The 26,802-nt window shown below is 36.5% G+C and overlaps 2 protein-coding genes across 2 annotated transcripts in view; both read right to left on the reverse strand.

Moving 5' to 3' along the window:
- Positions 1-262: 262 nt before the first annotated feature.
- Positions 263-26,802, reverse strand: part of Gtf2e2 (general transcription factor IIE subunit 2) — a 76,284-nt gene continuing 49,744 nt past the window's right edge. The window contains exons 6-8 of the mRNA XM_026414050.2: positions 21,370-21,463; positions 2,040-2,155; positions 263-797 (exon numbers count right to left, since the gene is read on the reverse strand). Of these exons, the coding sequence (XP_026269835.1) occupies positions 681-797; positions 2,040-2,155; positions 21,370-21,463 (327 nt within the window). The 3' untranslated portion in view covers positions 263-680. The remainder of the gene's footprint in view (positions 798-2,039; positions 2,156-21,369; positions 21,464-26,802) is intronic.
- Lin28a (lin-28 RNA binding posttranscriptional regulator A) lies at positions 25,031-25,659 on the reverse strand. Its single transcript, XM_026414051.2, is given in 2 exon segments — positions 25,031-25,560; positions 25,563-25,659. Coding segments are annotated over 2 exon segments (627 nt in total).

Genomic DNA, 26,802 nt, shown 5'->3' on the forward strand with positions numbered 1-26,802 from the left:
AGCATTATTTTCTAAATCCAACAGGCTATAACACCAATTTGTCCTTTTAAAAGATAACATTAACAATTACATCTAGTGTATTTTTTATTGCATTACTTGCTAATGAGAGGCATGTCTTGTTCCAACTGGGAATCCACATGCTCAGTACCAGAGTAGACTCCAGTCTCCATAACATCCCAAGCACACACCCTGAGCAAGTCCAGGACTGGAGCTGGTTGCTGCCATTTCGAAGAATGAAAAGAAACAAACGGAATTCATTAACTTCTTCAAAATCCTTCTACAATGATTTTATTATAAATATGTTCTTTTGGAATAAACAAATATTGCATTCAAGACTATCTGCCAACTTGCTCTAAGGTAATAAAAGAGAAAAAAATGGAACCAGGAACCATCTAGAAGTAGAGACAAATAGCAAAGACACCTGCATATCGTGCTAAGTGCCTTTCTCCCAAGAAGGAACAGAAGGTCTAGAGGGAATATCACATTTCTCATTAGCCTATTTGATTAAAATAAGCTGTGAGTTTGGTAATTTGCACTTGTTCTGTAAACTGAACTGCTCCTTGCCTCAGTCCTAAGAAGCAGAATGGGAAGACAGCCAGTCTTCAGATCCCGAGCATCAACAACAACAACAAAATCTTGATTGTGTGTTTGTAACTCTTTGTTCAAGACAAAAGTGTTCCCTATTTGCCAGGAGTAATGTCAGAGTAATCCTTCAGCACTCCAGCCAAGTGTTCGTTGTGAGTCTTAAAACGTCGTTTTTTCTGTGAAGCAGGTTTTTTCCTTCTCTGAATAGGAGCCTAAAGGAAAAAACAGAAACAACAGTAATTCCCAGGTGGTTAGGATAGTCAGGATTTAATAAGCAAGCTCAGAAACCTGCAGCAAAGGATGCAGAGTTTCCCCTGCTCTGTGACCCAGCCTCACATACACCCATCCACAGCACACATGCCAACCTCCAACCAGACTCAGTACTTTCTGTTACCATAAAGTGTGAACCTACATCAGCAATAAACAGGTTGGCCCCATAACTTACCAGAACTATTCTAGGCACTAAGTGGATAAAACAAAAGAGAGGCAGTGAAGCTCTTGGGTTTTTGTCTCTGTTAGACTTGAGTCTAAAAATATATCCACCATCATCAATTTAAAGTGGGGGACCTGAAGTAAATACTGAGATATAGCAAAACAGAAATGGAGAGACACAAAGATTTGTACTATTATTCTCCATTCTGTATATTTAAAATATTAATAACACATGATTAAAAATCAATAAACTAATAATAGGTCATCATGAAGGGCTGTAATTACACATTTGTGGACAAATCACTGGCATTAAATCTTCCTTTTTGAGTCCTAAAAATTCACTAAGGCACACACTGCACACACCCAAAAAGACACAAAGCATGATGATGGCAAAGGACAGAGGGAGAGTCTCACATGTTAGTAAATTACTCCCCACCTGGCTCCATTCTTGAACTACAGGAATCTAGGTTTTGCTTAGCTGATACACAGCAATTTACCAGTTTTATGTGATTACTAATGCCTCCTATGAGAAGAATTTAGGCACTACAAAGAAAATAATATCGGGTTCCCAAGGGACCTGAAAATCAACAAGGACAAGTCAACATGATCAGAGACAGCAGAACTAAGTGACGAGTCTACAAAGCTCACAAAGCAAGGGGAAGAAAGCACAATTACAGTGCTAAAGGCCAAGCAGATGAAGATGCAGGCTCCTGTAGAAACTGGGATAAGTGTGTGCAGAGAGTAGGCAACACTGAGGCCCCAGAGTCAGGGAGGCATGGCTGGAGCTCAAGAGCTGACATAGTTAGAACAGGCTAAAGGCAATGGGAAGCTCTCCCCAGCCTGGAGAACAGTACCCAAGGGCAGTTCAGTTGCAGACATGATATGGGTTACATCTGACCAAATCACTGGACGAGACAAAGAAAAAACTGGAAGGGCGACTGACTACTGGCTTTTCAGAGAGCAGAACAGGAAGCAACTAACAGAGAACAGAGGATTGATTTTTTTTTCTAGAGATTACACACCACTTTCTTTGGTCCAGATTCCTGCATAGAAGAAATACCCTGTCGCTTCAAATATTCTTCAATTTTCTCCTCATCCATTGAATCCACAGTGACACTCCTCCAGAGTTTCTGGAATTCTGTATCATACAATAAGAAAGCAGTTATTTTATCATTTATTTTTACAAGTCATAGAATCTCTGTAATCAAAATCCAGGCTTCAATATTATCACCTCTAGGCCTGAATGAGTACATCTGAGATTTCCTTATAAAAACAAAGGCAGACAAGAACATTCCAGTGTCCGGACACTAAGCGGCAGAAGGGCCTGGGAATAGAATGGCATACACACAGACGACGTCAGTGGCGCTCTATTTTTAGAGGCCAGAAAGCAAAGGGTGATGTGATAAAGCCTCCTGCTCCCTTAGGCCTTCTCTTTCCTGGGGAAGAAAAGGCAGTCAATACTCTCCTTTATTTCTAAAGTCAGTTCCCTCCATTTTAGGCAAACAGTTCAATTCCTGCTCATCTGCACTGAGCTCAATGTACTCCATTTTCTCTCCCACTGTTAGTAAGAAACATGCAGAGAAATGAGAGAAATTCACTTGCAAAATCTTTTGAAATCAAGGGATTGGTGACTAAGAGGATAACTGAGATGGAAACACTGTCTCACAGCTCCCATGAAACATAGAAGAAAGGCTACTGTCCAGCCTACATCTTGTCCTCAGAAACCTATGGTCCCTCTGAAATATATTTTTGCAAGCCAAAAAGATCACACTTGGACCATGTCCAAAGTGAAAGTTCTTTGCCTCTTAATTCTCCTCCTAAAGACAGATTCTAATAAGTGGATTCACCTATTAGCATCTACTTTCAAAAACAAAACAAAAAACTTCTTGTGATGGAAAAATCACAAGACTCAATACCCTGAGGAGAAAAAAAAAAAAAAGAAAGTCCTTAGCACTGAGGTGGTTCACTGGACCTCCAGTTCACAAAACCTGCCATGCCTACCTGCCTGCCCCCTACTGAAAACCCTCATCCCACCTTCTTTCCTTCTAGGGCCATTAATTTTCCAGCATAGTCATTCACAAGCTATAAATGAAGTAGACATCAAATAAAGTGCTGGACTAGATTTTTTATTTTCCTTTGCCCTCTTTTCTAAGTTCCTTCCTTTTTTTTAATTTCAGTACATCCTATATGAAGTAAATGATTGGGAAACAGAAATCCAGTGAATCTATTAGGGTGCCCCACACCCTGAAGCTTTTGTTGCTAGTGACCAATTGCAAAAATAACATAATCTATTACAAATAATTCAACCTGGGCACAGAACATCTCTAAGATGTCTGTATTTCCACAGATATATATTAGGGGTTCTTTATACTATTACACTCATTGAACTTTCATCTGCACATATTATAGACATTAACTGATAACAACTGTTTGCATGATGCAGGGAACTCTATTTTCATCTGATTCCCACGGTAGCAGGCACTGTTCCTACCATGTTGGCAGGTACTACAACTCACTGTGAACATATGAAATACTATTGTCCACAAAGGCCTAGACACCATAGGCCATTTTCTTTTTACATTTTTAATATTTTTATTTAAAATAAATTTGCACCAACAAAAAGTTACAAAGTTAGTATATAGGTCCCTTCATACCTTTTATCCAACATTCCTTAATAATAGCACCTTAAATAACTGTGTATCTATTGAAAACTTATAAATACTGACATAATATCACTAATTGACAGGCACTTGAAATGTATTATTGTTAGCAGGAACACCCCTTCTGGTCCAGGAACCAATCCAGGATCCCACCCTGCCCTAGTCATGTCTCCATATTCTCTTCAAATCTCCCAAGGGTACCCAGTCTGTCTTTGTCCCTCATTTCTGAAACACTTCTAAAGAGTACTGGTCAGTTATATTGTAGAAGGGTCTTCATCTGGCTTTGTCTGATATTTCCTCTAGACTGAGATTTCTGCATTTCTGGCAAAAATAACACAGGAATAAGGCTGTGTTATTCCTATCAATGTGCCTTATTGTCAATATATCTTATTACTGCAGCTGGTTAACTGATTATTGATTAAGGGGTATCTATTAGGATTTTCGGCCATGAAGCTATTAGTTTTTCCTCTGTAATTAATAAGTGTCTTAGGGAGAAATATTCTGAGACTATGCAAATACCTTATTTCTCATACTTTCACTAACTTTTGCATATATTAGTCACTCTTGCATATAATAATTATTATTTGTGAGTGCCTACTGCAAATGATTTCCATCATTTCTTCCACACTTATTATAGCTCTACTGCAGGAAGTGCTGCTTTCTCTAATTTGTTTTTTAATTATTAAGTGAATAAGGTCACATGGATATAATCCATTATCATCATTATTTGTGTTGTTGTTCAAACATCCCAGCTTTAGTTGGTTCCAGTGTCTCTGGCTTGTCTTTGTTGGGGGGAAAGACATTCTTACTTCTTGGTACCAAATAATGTTCCAGGCTTATCTTGAATTTTCCAAAATTTGGAATCAATCATTTCTCTAAGGATTCAAGACTTACTTTACTGCAGAATGGTATTTACAAACTAAGATCTATGCATTCTATTTTTTTACACCAATTTTTCTTTTTTGAAACTAGAAAATGACAAGATAACATCAAATTTGAAGATGCTTCAATTTAGGAGAAGATCCCCAAGTACAATGAAAATCAGGTATGTTCTAAACTCTACAGTTAAATAAAATCAGAACTAATTGATAAACCCACTGTCTCTTAATAGAAAAGAGAACAGGCTAGAATTTATAAACTCTGCCATGAAGGGAACAAAGTAAGCAAACTCAATGAAGTTTCGCTGAAATTCCCATTAACTCACTCACAATTTGGCTATGCCTACTCTTTCCTGTGAAATGGTAGAACAGTGTGGTGCAGACTTCAGAGCCACATGGCCAGGGTATGACCTTAGTTATCCCATTTACCATATAAAACAGGGCAAGTTCTCATTTCTCTGCTCAGTTTCCTCATCTATAACATGGAGATAACAATAACACCTGCCTCATAGAGTAGTGAGAATTAAATGAGTTAAAAATAAGTAAGACACTAAAAATAGTGCCTATAAAGGAAAGGTGTTATCTATTATAGTTATCTCTACCTATCATCATCTAACATCCATTATCTTATTTCTATGTGCTAACGCCTTTAATAAAAGCAGTATGAAACATTTATGAAAAGGACTGCCTACTAGATTCTAAAATTTTCTTAAGCAAAATCACAAAAGTGGAAACAACCCAAATGTCCATCAGTTGAAGAATGAGTAAATAAAATGTGAATATGAACACAACATTCTTTTTCACTATAAGGATTAAGGTTCTATATTTCCCTCTAAGCACTCCATAGCTACATCCCTTAATTTTGACACATTGTGCTTTCATTTCATTTAATAATTTTTTAACTTCCTTGTTATTTATTTCCTCCTTCAACCATAGGTTAATGTTGCTGTTTAATTTTCAAATGGAGAGTTTCCAAATACACTTGTTACTGATTTCTTTTTTCTTTTTTTGGTACCAAGATTGAATCCAGTGGTGCTTAACCACAGAGATACATCCCCAGCCCTTTTTCGTATTTTATTTAGAGACAGGGTCTCATTGTGTTACTTTAGGACCTCAATAAGTTGCTGAAGCTGCCTCAGCCTCCCAAGCCACTGGGATTACAGGTGTGCACCACCATGCCCAGCTTGTTATTGATTTCTAGTCTAATTCCATTATGGTCCAAGCACACCCTTTGTATACTTTCAAAGACTTCTTTTGTGAGCTAGAATAACATCTACCTTGAGTATTCCATATGCTCTTAAAAATATTACTGTAATTACGTCAAGTTGTTAGAAGCCCTATATCCTCATTTTCCAAATTGGTTTAATTATCGAAAGAGAAGTATTATAGACTCCAGTCTTAACGACTGATCTGTTTATTTCTCCTTTTAGTTTTCCATTTTTAATCTATGCATTTTTAAGGTCTGTTGTTAGATATATACATACTTAAAAGACTGTAGGAGAACTGATCCCTTTATCATTGTTTAATGTACCTCTTTATCCTTGGTAGTTTTCTTTGCTCTGAAGTCTATGTTATTTGATATTAACATACATACCCTAGCCTTCCTTTGATTTGTGTTTCCATGTATATCATTTTTCACATCCTTTCACTTTTCATTTACTTTAACCCCCCGCCTCAAATTAGGGATTGAACCCAGGGATTCTTGACCACTGAACTACCCAACCTTTTTTTTTTTATTATTAGAGGCATGCACCACTACGCCCAGCCCATGTCTTTATATATAAAATTGTGTTTCTTTCAAATAGCATATATAAGGATTTTGCTTTTGTATTCAATCTGAAAAATCTGTCTTACTAGACTTATACCATTTATATTTAACATAATTATTAATATGGCTGAAATAAAATTGTTCTCTTGTTCACTGTTATTATCTGATCCATCTACTCTTGGTTTTTTCCCCTATTTCTTTTTTTAAATTAGATTAACCAAATATATTTCTATGATTCCATTTTACCTCCATTATTGGCTATTTATTCATGCCTCTTGAAAAAAAATGTTTTAGTGGTTGTCCAAAACTTTATAATTAATCAGAACCTCACCTCAAACTATGCCATTTCTCACATAATATAAAAGATATTACTACAGTATATTCAAAACTAACCATCCCTTATATTACTTTTGTGTGTGTCGTGCATGTGCACTCTAAACACAAAATACATTGCTGATATTTTTGTTTTATGGTCATCTTTCAAACCAATGAAAACTAAGAAAAGCAAAAAAAATTAATAAGTAAGTCATGAATCTTATATCTTTGTTTATTCTTTCTCCAGCACACTTCATTATTTATACAGATCCAAATTTCTAGTGTTAAATCCCTTCTGCCTGAACAACTTCCTTTTATATACGTCTAAACTCTTTCAGTTTCTGTTTCTCTGACACAGTATTTCTCCTTCACTTTTGAAACGAGTATTTCTGCAGAGTAAAGAATTCTGAGTTGAAAGATTTTACCTTGGGCCATTTAAAGATATCACTGCTAGAGTTCTTTACTAATTATTAACATGTAAAAATAACATTTTCCAAGTTTTCATTTGTATTTTTTTAAATTTTTTTTTTAGTTGAAGATGGACACAGTATCTTTATTTTATTTGTTTATTTGTATGTGGCGCTGGGGATTAAATCCAGTGCCTCATGCATGCTAGGCAAGCGTTCTCCCACTGAACCACAACTCCAGTCCCTTCACTTGTAGTTTAACTGAAGTGTTTTGACATGCAACTTTATATTTTTATGCAAATGTAACCACTCTTTTTATCATTTTTATTACCAAGGAAATGCCTAAATAAACCCTCTAGCTTCAAAAATTAAAGATGTCACACGTTATTTTTTACTTTGCACAGATCTAATGAGAAGTCTTCTGTAATTCTTTGTTCCACCAAAATGAATCAGAGGGAAACTCTGCATTTAATATTTTGTCCTTATTCTTAATTTTCGCTGTTTGAATAAGCAACACCTAGGTGTTTTTCCTGTCTTTTGTCTGATTTGAGGATAACCTCATGTTCTTTGAGCTTTTAGGACTCTTGGTTTGGTGTCCATTATTAATTCTGGAAAACTGACCACTGGTCTTCAAGTATTTCTTCCACTCTCTTTCTCTTCTCCTTTCAAGACTTCAATTATACATTCAGGCCATTTGCTAACATACCACAGCTCATGGATGATGCTCTGTTCTATGATTTTTTACACTTGTTTCTCTTTGCATCTCAGCTTGGATAATTTGTATTGGCTTATCTTCAAGTTCTCAGATTCTTCCTTGGCTATGCCAAGTTCATTGATGAGCTTATTGAAAACATTTTTCATCTGTTACTGTGCTTTTCATTTCTGGGGTTTTCACATGATTTTTAAAATAGTACCTTTGTCTGATCATGTCTGTCTTTTTTAATATAGACATTAAATTCTATATCTCATAGTTCCAATACCTGTGACTTTAGTTTGCTGTTTTTCCTTGCTTCTTTTTATGCCTCAAACATTTTTTTGAATGCAGGATATCCTCTGTAAGATGGCTGACACTGAGGCAAAAGTTTTTATGCCTTGAAGCAGGTGTGCCTTTCCTTTTGCCAAGCCTTAAGTGACAGGAGGTTGAGTCGATCCAGTCAGGACATGAGCTTGGTTTGAAACCTGTTGCTGATATGGTTACCCATAATGCACCACAGGCTTCCAATTCAGCAAGCTACACCTCATGTTCAGGGCAGAGTCTGTTTGCCAGATGTATTTCTCTGAATGTATTTAGCCTTCAGTTTTATGTCCTTTTAATATTATACCTTAAATAGTCTGCCTCCATGTTCCTGCAACTCACAGAATTTCACTGTTACCTGTTATTCACAGTTATTAGCCTCCTGGGGGGTAGGGATGGGGATGGGGTTTTCCTCTGATACTCTTATGAAGCCTCCATCTTAAGCAAGCAATGAGTTCCTTGGTGCCCAGGGTGTGACCTTTTCAGTGTTCTTCTCCTGCTGAAGTTCTGGACCCTCCCACAGCAAGTTTAAGGCCTTTTGTCTCACAGGAGAAAAAGAGGGGAGAAGGACTTTCCCTCATCCAGGCCTATCCAGTGAGGGACACTTTCTCAATACCTTCACTCTTGCCTCAATTCTCTACAAGATACCAGTCTGTGTTGAAGAGACTGTGAGTGGGAACAAGTACCCCTGTTGTGCAGTGGTCTATGTTCTCTTGCTAGTCTATACTAAGTCTTTTGCAGTTCACTAAAAATTTTAACAGAATTCTTCTGATTAGTGTTCACTCTGTATCAGGTAAAAAGTACTAAGATCCTAATTTTCCTTGGGGGTACCTGTCTTTTCTAAGACTTTGGGTTGGATGGCTGTCCTACCATCTCAGCTCTCTGATGGATTTAAGAAATCTACATATTTGTAGATTTCTGGAGTTTGTTATCATTGTTTTAAGTGCAGGAGCAATGATTTTTCTAGCTTTCTCCATTCTAAAAGGAGGCTACAAAGTCCCCAACTACCTACTTTTAGTCAAACTTTATAGACAGTGTGACGAAGGTGACTAGCTCATCTCACTATAAATAAAGAAAACTATGTCAAGTGAAACTTCCAACTCAGCAATAAAAACATCTTATTAATTCTAATAAAGCACACAAAATTATTGTTTTAAATTATGTTGACAAATATAAAACTTTTTTAATTTATCATAGTTTTAAGAACTGTGTCATGTAAAATGCATTTTACCATACATTTATTAAATTCTAATTTATCAACATAAAAACTGCATTAATTTAGAATTTGGTTACCTTACATCTGTATAACAATTCAACTGTGTACTTCTCTCTGTATAAAAGGTGGGGGACCTGGGTTGTGGCTCAGTGGTAGTTCACATGGCCATGGGTTCAATCCTTACCACCACATAAAAAATAAATAAATACATATTGTGTCCAACTACAACTAACAAATACATATTTTTTTTAAAAAAAGTAAATGGGGAAAATACATGTGACAAAAATACCTTGTATTCATTAATTTTATCAAGCCTCTATGTTGGCAGCACTGCATAATTTTAGCTCCTTGAAGATCGAAACTACTTGCCTTTCTATCTGATAATGAACAGAAGCTTATATGTTGAGGATCTCCTAAAATACAATAAGAGGCAATAGTACCTCCTAGAATAATGACAGAATTGTCTTCAAAACTAATCTGTATATCAATGTACAATCCAAAATAATACACAACACTATAAATTTTCATGGCACAATGGAATTAAAATTGTTAAAACAAAATTTTAATATTTCATTTTGCTAAAAGAATGTTAGTCAAGCTATTTTCAGAAGAAAATCCCTGAACAAAACTCTTCTGTTTATTTATTTACTTTTTTGGCAGTGCTGGGAATCAAACTCAGGGCCTTACACCTGATAAGCAAGTACTCTACCACTGAGTTATATTTCCAGCCCCTTTAGTGTATATGTGTGTGTATAGATATATATACACACACAAATATATTTTATATTCAATCCCTGACTTTCCTTAGTTAAATGCTGCTGCAGTATTTTAAATGTTATATATAGAGCCAGGTGTGGTGGCACACACCTGTCATCCCAGCAGCTTGGGAGACTAAGGCAGGAGGATCTTGAGTTCAAAGCCAGCCTCAGCAACTTAACAAGGGCCTAAGCAACTCTGTGAGACTGTCTCTAAATAAAATACAAGGGCTGGAATGTGGCTCAGTGGTGTGAGTGCCCCTGAGTTCAATCCCAGGTACCCAAGAAAAATAAAAAAATTTGAAAAAAAAAAGTTACATCTATAATGTAAATATATTATAGCTACATAAATACTTTAGATGAACACTGAGACACAGGCAAAATTTTAGAAGCAATATTTCACAAGATTCCAAATTTAATTGTTTATACTATATGGAGAGATGCTCAGCAGACAGAAATGCAAAGAAAATAAAATTTTTCTTTAATTTTATAAAATTGGTATAAGAAAGAAAAACTAAAAACAAAATAATCTTTAATTTTCTGGCAAAGTCATCTAAAAATATCTATTAAGCTGGGCATGATGGCATATTCTTATATTTGGCATGCTGAGACAAGAGACTAGCTTGAGCCCAAGGCTTCAAGGCCACCCTTAGCAACAGAGCAAGACCCCCATCATTCATTTATTCATTCCTTCAGTGAGACACTATCATTCATTCATTCATGTATACACATATAAATAAATACATAAAAATACTCATTACGGGTGAGGATATAAACAAATGGACACCTTCTCACATACTGCCATGAAAGTATAAACTAATTCAAACTTGACAATGGACATTGGCAAGATGTTGAAAATATTTAACTAAAAGTGCAAATACATGCACATGCAAGCATCATTTATAACAACATGTAGCAAAAACTGCATTGAACTTTCCATCTGTAGAGGGTCAGAAAAAATGTGCTTATGTATGCCCACAAAATGGAACACCATAGAACTATTAAAAAATGATTAAAAGCAGCATCAGAGCTCAAGAGCAACGACTCAGAAGTGGTAGTTACTTGGGGCTGGGGCTGTAGCTCAGTGGCAGAACACCTACCTAGCATGCGTGAGGCACTGGGTTTGATCCTTAGCATCACATAAAAATAAACAAATAAAATAAAGGCATGCTGTCCATCTACAACTACAAAAAAAAAGTTAAAAAAGAAGAAGTGGTAATTACTAGAAGGAGCAAAAAATAAAGGTAAAATTGTTTAGGATCCTAGTCAAAAAGAACATGTTACCACCAATGGGGGAAAGGTCACATAGTCATTAGTACCTTTATCAGGAACACCAAAAAACAATACTAGGGGCTGGGGTTGTGGCTCAGTGGTAAAGCCCACTTGCCTAGCACGTGTGAGGCATTGGGTTCAATCCTCAGCACTGCATAAAAATAAATAAAATAAAAATATTATTCCATCTTCAACTAAAAAAAATTTTTAAATTCATAACTGTATATTGCAAATACGGCCTCAGACTGCTAAATGGCTCTGTCTTTGCCCTCTAATTAAATGCAAAACTATAAAATCATGAGTCAATGATCAAATAGATAAGTAAATAGCCAAATAAGGAGAATTATACACTAGTATTTTATATCCTATATTTTCAATACTACTAATAGCTAACACTACTGTGTTCTTACTATATGCTAGGTTTTGTTCTAAGCTCTAGAACTTGTATTTACATTATTCATTTAATCCTCATAATGAGATACCATTATTCCCATTTTACAATTGAGGAATTGCAGAAAAAGAGTATTTTGTGTAAGCTAGAAAGCAGCAGAGCTAAGATAAAAACTACAATTTCACTTCTTGATGGTCTTCTTGACCACTGAATTCATATTGCCTCTAAATGAATAAGATTTTGATTAGGGAAATAAATATCTTTGTGAAATAAGATGCACTTCTAGGTCCAATATTCTGTGTTCACCTCTCTGTTTAATTTTTTAAAATACTATGCAATAAACTGCCTCCTTACTTTAGCTGTGTCTCATCTTAAGGACATCTGTGTCTAATACAGATAGAATAAAGGATGAATCTTCACTGGGCCCCAAACTTTACTCACTCATGGCTCCTCTCTACAGCTAAGACTGCCACCTAGTGTCTAAAATCAACATTAATACAATCAAAAAAACCAAGCATGTTGAGAAGCAAAACATGAAAGAGAAAAGAGAAAGACAAATGTTAAAATGTGCCAATTCAACCCCAGGCCTTGCACACACCGGACAAGAGCTCTAATAAATACTAAGCTCCATCCCAACCCCCAAATGTGTCGATTTTCAATGAGTCTTAAGTGGAAATACACATTCTTTGTATTCTTAACAAAAACTCAGATTTTTTAAAACCATTTTTTAAACTGATGATGTGACACTGACATGTTCAAGTAAATGAATGGTATTTTACCCTTGAGATTCCTGGACATATTTCCTCTGGTGTCCTTATAGCATTGTACCATTGAAATTATAATACGCAACATGTTGTACTATACAGAGGCTCCTCAACTCACAATGAGGTTACATCTCAATAAATCGACTGCAAGCTGGAAATATTTTAAGTCAAAACACATTTGATACATCTAACTATACTGACCATCAGTATTATGTGTTCCTATGTCATTCTCCCTCCTCAGCATGTAAGCTCAAGGACAGAAACTTTATTCACATTTATTTATTCATTTATTCATTCGTTCATTCATTCATTCATTTTGTTTGGTTTGTTGTTGTTGTTGTTTATTTGTTTGGGGTTTTTTTGTTGTTGTTGTTTTGTTTTGTTTTGTGGTGCTAGGGATTGAAATCAGGGCCTTGTGCATGCAAGCATTCATTTATTTTGTACCAGGGATTGAACCCATAAGCACTTAACCACTGAGCCACAAACCCAGCCCTTTTTTGGGGGGCGGGGTGAGTAGTACTTGGGATTGAATTCAGGGGCATTCAACCATTGAGTCACATCCCCAGCCCTATTTTGTACTTTATTTAGAGAAAGGGTCTCACTGAGTTGCTTAGGGCCTTGCTAAGTTACTGAGGCTGGCTTTTAACTCATGATCCTTGTGCCTCAGCCTCCCAAGCTGCTGGGATTACAGGTGTGCGCTACTGCAACCAGTTATCCTAATACTTTGATATCCCTTTGCTCACTAAGTGTTGAATGACAGAACCTATGAAAACAGAGCTTGAAGACAATGAATATATCTCAATCTTTCTTTATTGTATAAAGTGTACCTTTAATTCAATCCTCAACCTGGACAAGTTTGTCCCCCAGGGTAAATTTGGAAATATCTGAAGAAACAATTTTTATTTTCACACTGTGAGGAAGCTATGCTAGCCATCTAAAGAAGCCAGAGATGCTGACAAATATCCAATGCATAGGACAACTCTCAACAACAATAACAAAAAATTATTTAGCCCCAAAATGTCCAATACTGCCAAGTTGAAAATCCTGCTTACCTTCCACTATCTATCCTAGAAAGTATTAATTAATGAAAAAAATACCAGTTTATAATATTACAGCCTACAATTTAATTGCGTGCATGGATGTATGTATTAACAAAGTACTCAGTGTAATGCTTTAATACACACTTCATTTTCTCAAAATATACAATGCACATTGTGTAGTCATAGAATAGTTTACTTTTGGTTAAATCACAGAAAAGCTTCATTTTGCATTTTTCAGAGTTTTACCAGGAGTTGTATACCACTTAGGGAAAACACTGGTTATGGTTTATAAGTTGCTTATATGTCACTTAAATCAAACATTTATGATAACAAATTCATGGTGACTCTATATATGAAGATAAATAGGTGTTTTGTTTATATTCCACTTTTAGTAAAACTGTGCCTGACCATTTATAAATACTGAAAGAAAATTTAGAAAAATAAATTTCCTTTTACTTCTTTATGTTACTTAAGGTTTTATACTGATCTTTAAAGAAAATGTGTGTTCATAGTTTATATTATCTATGAATTTCACAAGAGCAAAAATGGTGTTCACAAAACATGTGTCATTAAAAGTGTTCAATAAATCTGATGAATCAAACACCGTTAGTATAGGGAGAAAAAGAAAAAAAAATAGAAGTTTTCCCTTTTGTCTTGCCTTTGCTATTCCCTCTACTTGAATACTCCCCCTAAAACTGTAACCATATGGGCACTATTCTGAGACTTACAAGGTTGGCTCTATTTCATTCCTTAGGTTTTAGCTTACCTCATCTCTTTTCAGCAAGTTTGTCTCTGAACTTTCCCAATGATTATACAGCATGGCAAATAGCTCATTTATTTCCTTCCTAGCATTTTATACAATCTATAATATTTTTAAGTTTTTTCTATTTTCCCCTGTAGTGTGTAAGTTCCATGAAAGCAGAAGAGTAGTTCATCTTTTTCACTACAGTGTCGCCTACATTTAGCAAAATGACTGGAGCACACAGTAAGAGATAAATATTTGTTGAATAAATTCATGAATAAACATTAATAGATTATAACAAAAATCCCAGAAAATGTCAACAAGGAAATAAAAAGTCAATAAAGAGTAAGAAAATAAACATAAATTACACAACTTCTAAATAAATAAAAGGGAGAACACACCATATAACAATGATATAAAATGAGACTCAGAACCGATTCAAAAACTTAAAGATAACCACATGCCACCTACAAAGGAAATGCCTAAAACAAAGAATACCGGTAGAATAAAATGCAAAAATCTATCAGTTGTGTTGGAAGCTGGGTAAGAATTAAGGGTTTGTTTAAGCCATCATAAGGCAGGATGGTTGCTTTTCTGGGAACCAGAAAAAATTTTACACACGTAAAATTCCCAGATCATGCTGGTGCCCTGTCTCAGCTCACAGCCCAAAGTTCAAAGGCAATTGCCCCCTTCAAAGCTGCCAAGCCCCAACCAACTTGTTTTCTCCATTTTCATCCTATTTTCCTAAAGAAGCTCCTCAATGAATCTCTTTGATGTGCTTAACTAAAGGATCCATGGGCTTTTCCCTTTGTTAGGATCAGACCCATCAAGTCTCCTCTACCCATCATCACAATGCCTCTGCTTTGAATAATTTCTCATCTTTTGTGCTTCTTTTTTGGTACCAGGGGATTGAACTTAGGCGCACTCAACCACTGAGCCACATCTCCAGCCCTATTTTTATTTAGAGACAGGGTCTTACTGAGTTGTGCCTCGCTTTTGCTGAGGCTGGCTTTGAATTTGTGATCCTCCTGTCTCAGCCTCCAGAACCACTGGGATTACAGACTTGTGCCACTGCACCAGGCCTGTATTTCTTGATTTTTTTTTAAATTTTTTTAGTTGTAGATGGACACAATACCTTTATTTTATTTGCATATTTTTACGTGGTGCTGGGGATCAAACTCAGTGCCTCATGCATGCTAGGCAAGTGTTCTGCCCACTGAGCCACAACCCTGGCCCCTTATTTCTTAATACTGCTTTTCTAGAGTTTATTTCCAGCCGGTCCACACTTCCAACGGTCACCTACTCCCTCCCTATGTAGGCCATGGCCGGGAAGTCACATAAAACAAAAGACAAAGGTTATGACAGTAATGACTGATAAAGTAAAATTAAATATAATTCAAGTAAAATGAAATATAAAATAGAGGTACACTTTATAATAATATGGATACAATCCTTAAATAAACTATAATGGCCAAGAACATACACATACTAAAAACTCATTAAAAAAAATAAATAAAAATAGGGCTGGAGTCATGGCTCAGTAGTAGAGCATTTGCCAGGCATCTGTGAGGCCCTGGGTTCCATCCTCAGCACCACATATAAATAAATACAAGATCTACTGATAACTAAAAAATATTTTAACATAAATAATGGGGGTTGGGGGTTGTTCAATCCCCAGTACCACATTAAAAAAAATAAAATAAAGGTACTGTGTCCATCTACAACTTAAAATTTTTTTTTTAAAACTAAATACATAAAATAAAACACCAACTATAGGAAATACTGAGAAGACTTTAATGCCCGCTCAGACAGAATACATAGTCAAAAATTAGTAATGTAGAGTGACAGATTATTGACAGATTATATTTCTGTTAAAATTAAAACATAGTATACAATAAAAGTAAAACAATCCAATAAGTTACTTAACAAAGAAATAAAGAATACCCAAGTACACCAAAAGCTAGCAAAAAAAGGCAACATAACAGAAAATAAAACAAGTTCTAGAACCATACTCTGCAAAATTTAATGCTAATAAATTTGTAGTTTCTAAATGAATTAGTTTGAAAGAAAACACAGTTTCTAAATTGACTCACAAGATAGAAAACTCAAAAGACACAGCCAAATATGACACTAATAATGTTGTTTAAAAAACACAAACCAGCGGCTGGGCTTGTGGCTCAGCAGTAGAGCACTTACCTAGCAAGTATGTGGCCCTGGGTTGGATCCTTAGCACCATATAAAAATAAATAAATACAGGTATTGTGTCCAACCACAACTAAAAAATAAATATTAAAAAAAAAAAAAAACACAAACCAGCCAGGCACCATTGTGAATACCTGTAATACCAACTAGGAGGCTCAGTCAGGAGGATCACAAGTTCAAAGCCAGCCTCAGCAACTTAGCAAGACTCTGTCTCAATAAATAAAAAGGGCTGAGGATGTGACTCGTGGTTAAAGTGCCCAAAAAACAGACACAGACACATTTATGGGTATATGTTTTCAAATCTTCTCCTCAAATCTAATATTCTCACAAGAAAGGAGCGGAAGGGAAAAAGAAAGAAGGAAGAAGTGTTCTTTTTTATTAATCCAGCATAATAGCCATACCAAAAAAAATCCTAAAAATGTTAGTATAAAAATTCCAAAGTACATAAGCCAAGGGAAGGGTATTCTAGGAGTATTAAGGATGATCTAGTACTAAGAAATCTGGGGAAATATTTCACCATTTATTAAATAAGTCAGCAACTATAAAGACTCTGGGGAGGCAGATATCAGGGATTGAACTCAGGGGTGCTTAACCACTGAGCCGCATCCCCAGCTCTTTTTAATTTTTTATTTTGAGACAGGTTCCCACTAAATTGCTTAGGGCCTTGCTAAATTGCTGAGGCTGGCTTTGAACTTGTGATCCTCCTGGCTCAGCCTCTAGAGCCACTGGTATTAGAGGAGTACACTACTGTGCCCAGCTAAGTAAAGATCTATGTTTTTAATTATTTTATTTTATTTATTCTAGTTTGTTATATTTGAAGCAGAATGCAAATCAATTCATATTATACAAATTGGTTATACACAAAGTAGAGTCACACTATTCATGTTTCCATCCATGTACTTAGGGTAATGATGTCCATCTCATTCCACTGTCTCCTATCCCCACACCCCCTGCCTTCCCCTCCCTCCCATTTGCCCTATCTAAAATTCACCTATTCCTCCCATGCTCCACCTCCATCCCCATTTTGAGTCAGTATCCTTATATCAGAGAAGATATTTGGCCTTTGGTTTTTTGGAATTGGCTTACTTCACTTAGCATTATATTCTCCCAACTCCATCCATTTACTTGCAAATGCCATGATTTTATTCTCTTTTTTTAAATATCTATTTTTTAGTTATTTTTTAGGTGAACACAGTATCTTTATTTGTATATGGTGCTGAGGATTGAACCCAGTGCCTCATGCATGCTAGGTAAGCACTTTACCACTTAAGCCACAATCCCAGCCCGATTTTATTCTTTTTTAATGCTGAATAATATTTCATTGTGTATATAATACCACAGGGTATCTAGGGTGGATCCACAATTTAGCTATTGTGAATTGTGCTACTATAAACACTGGTGGCTACTATAAACACTGAGGTGGCTAAGTCCTTCGGGTATAAACTGAGAAGTGGGATAGCTGGGTCAAATGGTGGTTCCATTCCCAGTTTTCCAAGGAATCTCCATACTGCTTTCCAGATTGGTTGCACCAATTTGCAGTACCACCATCAACATAAGAGTGTGCCCTTTTCCCCACAACCTCATCAGTACTTATTGTTGTTTGTATTCTTAATAGCTGCCATTCCGACTGGAGTGAGATAAAATCTTAAGAGTAGTTTTGATTTGCATTTCTCTAATTGCTAGAGATGTTGAACATTTTTCATGTATTTGTTGATTGATTGTGTATCATCTTCTGAGAAGTGTCTTAAAAGAGGCAAATATATTTTATCAATTTAGTTCTTCAATTTCTTCCTGATTAATACAGTTACTTCATTAAAATAAAATAACACACATATCAATGTGTAAGATGTATAAGGATATTTGCTGCAACATTGTTAAATATTTTAAAATCTCAACAGGTACACAAGGTGGAATACTAAATAGCCATGCATCATTTCAGACTATCTACAATACAGGGAAAGTAGAACAAACATCAAAATACAAAACTTGTTCCTGGATATGTGGAATTTTACTAATAAGCACATGTGATTACTTTTAAAATCTAGGGGGAAAAGTGAAGACTCTCATTTTATCCCTATCAGACAAACAATGAGGAAATGTGCAGAGTTTGGGCTAAAAATTAAAATAAATATTAAGAAATAGAAGTAAAAGAAAAAAACCTAAGCAACATTAAACAAAGTATGCACACAAAGGACAGAAAACGGTAACAGCTTAGTTTAAGGATTACAAGAACAGCTGGGCCTATTACTGCTAAACACAATGTACATCCCTAAAACACTCCACTGAAATACTACCAAGAATTTCTAGAGTTTCAGTCTTCAAGAGCTATACAGTCTCTTTCCAATTGACCATTCGCCTTAACTCAAACATCCACCTATAGAAAAGATAAACTATCCTATGCTGCCATCTGCTGAGCAGATTTAATACTAAAAATTTCCACTGAGAATGTTGTATCTTGGCTACTGACAGTACCAAAGTAAATCATGGAGACAATAAAACTAGAGGTATGTTTACAGAGGGAGAAGAAAGAGACATTGGACCAGAGTGATGATAAGAATGTCATTACAAAATGTCTGAGGTTTTAAAAATCAAGAAACAACCGCATCTGCGAATTATTTAGCATTATGGAGAAAGTCACCAAAAGAATGCAAAATAAAAATATTTAAGTAGTTGACACAAAAGGGACTGGAACTAAAGACAAGCACATCTGCTTTCTAGTGTAAGATCTTACTATTTGAACCTGTGATAAGTTATTTTTTAAGTATGGCACATTTTTTTCAAAATGTAACTATGCCTAAGAATATGAGTTCTTTCTTGGAAGGATGTTTTTTAACTTAGAAGAATCTTAAATGTTTTTAAGACAAGAAATGCATCTAACAATTATAAAACTTAACAATAAGGCAAAATTTCAAGGAAAGAAGATTAAAAGCAATACAAAATTGCTAAGTAGTACACAAAACTTGGCTTATTAAGCATCTCCTGCTACAAGAAATAGTTCACTACTTGTTTATAGAAAAAGTTTACCTTATTATTAGAAACGGCAACAAATTGGGGCTGGGGTTGTGGCTCAGTGGTAGAATGCTTGCCTAGCATGTGTGAGGCACTGGGTTCAATTCTCAGCACCACATAAAAATAAATAAAAGTCCACCAACAATTAATAAAAGAAAAAAAGAAACGGCAACAAATTGCTATTCTGCAGCAGAGTGTTCTGCAAATTTCTATTTAACTAACATTTATTGAGAACTAACTTTATGAATTACTCAATCAGGATTTTCACAAAAATACACATTTTATGTCCTAAAATAAATCATAGTCATCTAAGTAAAGCCTTACCTACTAAGCACCACAACCCTGAATATCTCTAGCCAAATAAGATAAAAGAAAAACCAAGGCTGAGGGTATAACTTGGTTATTGAGCACTTCCATCACATGCATGACACCCTAGATTCAATCAACAGCAAAGAAAGAGAAAAACTTATTATTGCAGAAATTACAAAATTATAATCTAAGCATTTATTAACTACTAAAGAGACAAGAAACCCAGCATGGTGGCATATAACTGTAATACCAGCCACACAGGAGGCTGAGGCAAATTTGAGGCTAACCTGGGCAACAGTGAGATCCTAAGTAACTCAGTCAGACCTTATTTCAAAATTAAAAAGGGCTGGGAATGGAGTTCAGTGCCAAAGCACACCTGAGTTCAATCCCCAAAACTGCAAAAATAAACAAGTAAATAAATAATAGACAACATTTGTTACACAAAATTGCTTATTCAGTAGAATCTCAATTTTGTCATAAAGCAACAATAATATTACAATATGCAAGCCACAGCAATAGTCTCATTATTTGTAGTCTAATATTACTATTCTTCTCTATGTTATTTCTTTCTTTCTTTCTTTCTTTCTTTTTTTTTTTTTTTTTTTTTAAGAATTTAACCTTGGGGCTGAGGTTGTGGCTCAGTGGTAGAGCATTCGCCTCACATATGTGCAGCCTTGGGTTCAATCCTCAGCACCACATAAAAATAAATAAATAAAACGAAGGTATTGTGTCCAACTATAATTAAAAAATATTTAAAAAAGAATTTAACCTTTAATTATGTGTTGTCGTTTATTTGTTTTTATGTGGTGCTGAGGATCAAACCTAGGGTCTCATCTGTCCTAGGCAAGTGCTCTACTTCACAACTCCAGCCCTCTCTCTGTTATTTCTATATTGTTAGAATACTTTACTGAAGGTTCATATTACTTTTAAATTTTATAATTACATTCAGATTCATTTCTTGTCATTTTACAACAATTCAAGAGCAATACAAATTACAGTACATTACCCCCGTACTTGTTTAAATGGGAATTTCTGCTTGAATCTGTGAAGAAAATTTCTTTTCACTAAACATCTTCAGTTATATTTTACACAACCAATATTGCCTCCAAATAGTTGAAACAAAAATCCAAAACAACATAGCTTAGTACCCGACTCTACAACTTCCAGAAAGAAAAGAAAAAAATTATCTTCTTCCTTATCCAATGTGATAACTGAAAATTAATAAGTTAAGAAAATACCAGTCACCAACGTAAGTTTGTTCTTTCATGCATTCTGCATCAAGCTTTCTTATTGAAACATGAAGTGACATTTGTAAAACTACAGACATAGAAAAATAAATACCTATTTGGTACAGTTGAGCAATAAACAAGAAATCATGAACTGTTATATTGTGATTGCAAGTACAATTAACCTAAAATCTTTTAAATAACATTTTGAATTGCATTCTAAGAAACAACATATTAAACATAATGTCCTTTAGCTGTATTCTAAGATAATGCTAAGAAAGCAGTAACATTTAAATTATAACTGTATTATGAATATTATAAATTTATCACACTAAAATTGCCATGTACTTACAAACTAAAGAAAGTAAAAAGAAAAGGCTCACCTTCATCTACAGAAAATTGACAGCTCTTATCGTTGAAAAAAAGTATTTTCTTCTTATCAGGACGATTTACGAACAGTATCTGGTCCCCTAAAGCCTTAAAGATAAAGAAAGATTTTTCAGTAAATTCTACATTACCTTGCACAAAAAAAAAAAAAAAAAAAAAAAATGTGTACAAAAAAGAATTCTGGACCCAGTTTCAAACCATCTTTGAGTCTCTTTCTTGAACAGTTTTATTTTTAAGGATTGATATTTTAAAACCTTTTGTTTTTTGAGTCCAAAGAACAAAAAGAAAAAAAATGTTAATGGAATTAAACTTAATTAATTACCATTTTGACCCACTGGACCCTTTTATTAATACAAGATACACTATGGGGTCTTTGTGTACTTACTTTTCCTCTACCTTGAAATAGTTTGCTGCTTACTCATTACTCATTATTACCAATCAATTATTTCTACTTATGTTTTTAAAAAGCATTTTAAAATATGAAAATGGAAGGGTGATTAACTCATCTAGAAGTAGGAGGCAAAGCAGAATAATCATTCTTCTAATGACATTGCCCACATACTACAATTATTTTAAGAAGCTTACTATAAGCCAGGTGTGGTGGCGCACACCTGTATTCCAGCTACCTGGGAGGCTAAGGTAGAGAACCATTTGAGCCCAAGAATTCAAGGCCAACCTAGGTGATATAGGAAGACTGGGTCTCAAAAAATGGAAAAAAAGTAAAAAAGAAAGAAAGAAAGAAATCTCCAAAAGATTGAAATACTGGAAGAAGCTCTGCTGTCTTTTAGCTTTCATTGACCAAATTTAACAATTCAGAACTCTGTATCTCCTATCAGAGGAAAAACAAGAAAACTGACAGAAGATATTTTACTATTATTAGATGAATCAGAATATGAATTCAAAAAGCCAGTTAGCAGCATTCTAGACTGCTATCTAATGAAATTCATCACAGAAATAAAGTCTTATTTATTTATTTATTTATTTATTTATTTATTTATTTATTTATTTATTGGGTACCAATAAGTCTTTATTCATTGATTTTCCCAGGGAGAGGAGAAGGAAGGGAAGAGTCAGCATGTGTGTTATAAAATGATGAGAAAATAGGAAAGGAAGAAAGTATCTGGGTACAGCAAAATCAAATCATAATATAAAACACCCCAATGGTGGGGGTCACCAAAGCCCAAGGGGGCTTAGTCTCCCGTATTTCAGGAATGAGGGGAAGAGATCAGGGAAAGAACAGATAGGTACATACTTTCCCACCCTTGCTCCCTCCCTCCCTCCCCATAAAATTCAAGATTTCACACAAAGCTTTGGTTTCTAGCAGTAAACATGGAGTTACATTTGTCTGTCTCCTATTAAACAATCTTGTGGCCACTTTGACAAAAGTTTCTTGCACCTGAATAAAAGTTCCTGAGTGACTTGAACATACATTCATATTTTCTTTCCTGGTCTCCTGACCCCACTTTGTACATGGAAAGCCCCCAATTGCTTCTCTCTACTTTAGAATTACAGATTAAGTAGGTTTGATCCACGCAAACAGTAGTGTGGTATTTGGCATGAATTGCATCAAGAGCTGGTCTTGACTCAGGAGGTTAGGAACAAGGGGCAGGGAATCCCAGCTTCTTTAGGAATTCTGCATAAGTCATTTAAGAGTTGTAGAGACACTCAAAGGATTAAATGTGTATGTAGGTTTTCTTTTGAGGAAGAAGGTAGGATAAGAGTCAGGCTTTTAGGACAGAAGATCTGGCCCAAAATAGCAAACAAGGAAAGAGGAAAATAAAAGATGGTTTAAGACCCCCATTTCAAGAAGAGGGCCCCCCAAACTTATGTTTCAGATCCTTTTGCCTGGTGCAGAACCTTCTGTCAAAGATGCTTTGGCTATTTTTCTCTCAATACAAAAAGAAGTTTGTAAACAATAAAACCCCAAAAGAACATGGAGAAAGACCAACACATTATATTTACACAAACTAGGCCACCTAGCAATCACCAACTCAGAGACTCAGTAAAGTCCTACAAAGCCCAGACAAATATAATAACTAAAGGGGGGCCGCATCTGGGGGAGACAAGAAACCAGGATCAGACACACACCACCCAATGCATTCTATTGCATTTATCCCATTTCAACACAGTGAGGTAGGTTTGTGGTGATCTCACAGCATGTAAATGAAACCCCCTTTCTTTCCTCTTTTAGCTACCATGACACTACTCATAATTATTGCAGCAGGGCAGGACACTGGCTCTGGGCGCCACAAAGATTCCTTGCTATGGGTCTCCCTGGAAGCCAAGAGTTTTGGAAGGTTAAGGATTTTAGCCCTTTGTTCATATAGCCTTCCTAGTACAGCACAGGGTGGGATAAGGGTACTGGTCTTTGAACTCATCCTTACTCTCCTTTTTAAAAAAAATTTAAAACAAAAACACATATACACCCTGTTGTACATGGTAGGCCTAGGCTAATCTGGTGAAGGATGGGTCTCTGTAAAGCAAGTTCCATGCCCTAGCATTAGACAACCATCACTTAACTTTGGCTTCCTCTCTGGGCCTGCTACCTGGCTCCCACCTCTCAAACTTCTCTGCACCACTTTTTTTTGTTTAGACTAATTTCCAGTTTTCCAGTACAAGGAGATCAAGTCATGGGGCAACTCAATTAAAACCTAGTCTCCTATGAAACATTTAAGATGGAGGGGGTTTCAAGAGGACAGTATAGCAGAAAATCGAGCTCTAATTGGCAGAAATGAGGTAATTCAATAGGCTGTGCACTCCAAATGGTTGCTCTCCATGGTGATAAAAATAACAACAAAAATTATTCCTGCTGTGCAGACCTGGAGCTGCTGCCACCTTATCCCTGAGATTGCTCATGTACCTGAGAACACAGTGCAGGAATGAGGGCCTTAGATTAAAATATACAAAAATACAAAACCAGAATATTTATATTAAGGGGAAAAAAAAGTTAAAATGCATAAGATACGTCATTCGCACACAGATAGTGCAGTTGGCATCCTGGAGAAAGTGGGACCCAAGGTGCAGTTATCCAAGGGAGCAAATAAATAAAATCACATTGGCCCAGAAAGAGTGGGAGTGAGCTAGGAGCAGTGGGTCTGCAGCTGTTTCCCCAACCACCCCTTTTGCCTATCCTCACAACCCATGACTTGGGACAGTTTCCAGCACTATATTCCAAGATTGGATTGTGAGGAAGGAAACAAGATGTAAAAACCCTGCTTTGCTCCTGAGATTCTCCCACAGAATGTGGTAGTTTGTGGGTTGGGTCCATTCATCTGATCTTCTGTGTTAACTGTTTCATGCCCTGGCAAGGGAAATATTATTACATTTCCTTCTTTGAAAGGAAAACAACCTCCCTATCCAGGCCACTTTCAAAAGCTAGAGGTTTTGGGTGAAGACTCAGATAAAGCACACAGGTTTTAAGGTGGCTTTGCCCCAAAGCCCTTACTTGCATTTGATAGAGCATGGTTGGAGTTCCTCTGCCTCGCCCCTTTCCCCCACTGAAAGGGAAGATGGGATGATGAGGGGAACCCCTGCCTAAGAAACTTGGCACTGCCAGCTACCCCCAACCCACCCTTATCCCCACTTTCTCCACTCTGCCGACTGATGCCTGCTCCTTGAACTCCTGATAGCAAAAGAATAGCCCCCACCCACTATGGCTCAATTCTGGGCCTCTGCAGGGAGCAGGGCAGGGCTGTGGATCTCTTCTTCTTCCTCACGGAAATAGGCTGGCTTGCCCTGGGAGCTGGGCGCCTGCTGGGCCTTCAGTGGACAAGAGGCTACCACATGATTGATGCTTTGGCAGAAGTGGCACTTCTTGGGCTGGGGTGGCTTGCATTCCTTGGCATGATGATCTAGCCCACCACAGTTGTAGCTCCCGTCTCCTTTGGATCTGCGTTTTTGCATGTTCTTCCCCTTTGGCCGCCTCTCACTCCCAATACAGAACACACCACCAGGGCCAGTAACACGGATGGATTCCAGGCCCTTGGCAGACTTCTTAAAGGTAAACTCCACTGCCTAGCCCTCCTTCAGGCTGCGGAAGCCCTCCATATGCAGCTTACTCTGGTGCACAAAGACGTCCACTGGGGGGTCGAGCGCGACCCCAGCGCAGGCGGTCATGGACGGGAAGCCAAACCCCATGCGCACGTTGAGCCACTTACTGATGCGGGCATCGTGCAGCAACTGCGGTTGTCTGCTGCCCGGGCCACGTCCACCGGCGCCTCCTCGGGCGCCTTCTCCACCGCTTTGGTGCAGCCACCTGCAAACTGCTGGTTGGACACGGAGCCCATGGTCGTCTGCTGAGCCCGTGGCCCCGGGCCCTTAGTCAGGCGGCTGCTGGCCCCAGAGAAGTCCGCAGGCAAAGGGGTGGTTCGGAGAAGAGGCTGCTACATCTTCCCCCCAAAATAAAGTCTTTAGATGACAACACAACACATAAATCATCTCAATCTTCAGAATCAATGAATGGCCAGACATGGTAGTGCATGACTACCAGTGGCTCAGGAGGATAAGGCTGAAGGATAACAAGTTCAAAACCAGCCTCAGCAACTTAGTGAGGCCCTAAGCAACTTAGCAAGACCCTGTCTCAGAATAAAAAAATTTTTAAAAGGCTGGGGATGTGCCTCAGTGATTAAGCACATCTAGGTTCAATCCCTGATACCAAAAAACAAAACAAAACAAAACAAAAATTACTGAGTAAATGAGATACTTCTAAGGAAAAAACAAAGTATTCTCATCCAGTTATTCAACAGAATAAACGTCAGCATACAATATATTTTGTGATAAGAATCTTTATCATCTCACTCTGATAAAAGGATGTATTATAATATTCTTTCTTCTTGATGTGCATTTGCCAAAATTTAACAGATATTTGTTATGTTAGAGTCAGAGTCTCTCTCTTTCTCTCTCTCTCTCTCTCTCTCTGGTAGTGCTGGGATTGAACTCAGGACTTCACATATGCTAAGGACATGCTATACCAACATGCTAAATTCTTATTAAAATGTATTATGAAACTGTACTTTTTAAAAATATTCATAAAATGACTTAAAATATTTAAAAATGATAAAATTAAGTCCATGGGACCCAAGTGGTAAATGGTTATGACTGTACTGAAGATACTGCTAAAAGAAACTGAGGAAGATACAATTAAATCAACAGACTTCCATGTTCATGGACTGGTAAACTTAATATTGTTGGGATGTCAATACTACCCAAAGTGATCTACAAAGACCCAATGTATTCCCCATCAAAATCCCACTAACACTTTTTGCAGACATAGAAAAATCCACCCAAAAATGTATATGGAATATCAAGGAACCCCAAATAGCCAAACCAACCTTGAAAAAGAACCAAACTAAAGATCTCACTTTTCCTTATTTCAAAAGATATCACAAAGGCTGGGGTTGTAGCTCAGTGGTAGAGCACCTGCCTATCAC

Source organism: Urocitellus parryii, chromosome 14 (genome assembly GCF_045843805.1).
Source record: "Urocitellus parryii isolate mUroPar1 chromosome 14, mUroPar1.hap1, whole genome shotgun sequence".
NCBI classification, from domain to species: domain Eukaryota; kingdom Metazoa; phylum Chordata; class Mammalia; order Rodentia; family Sciuridae; genus Urocitellus; species Urocitellus parryii.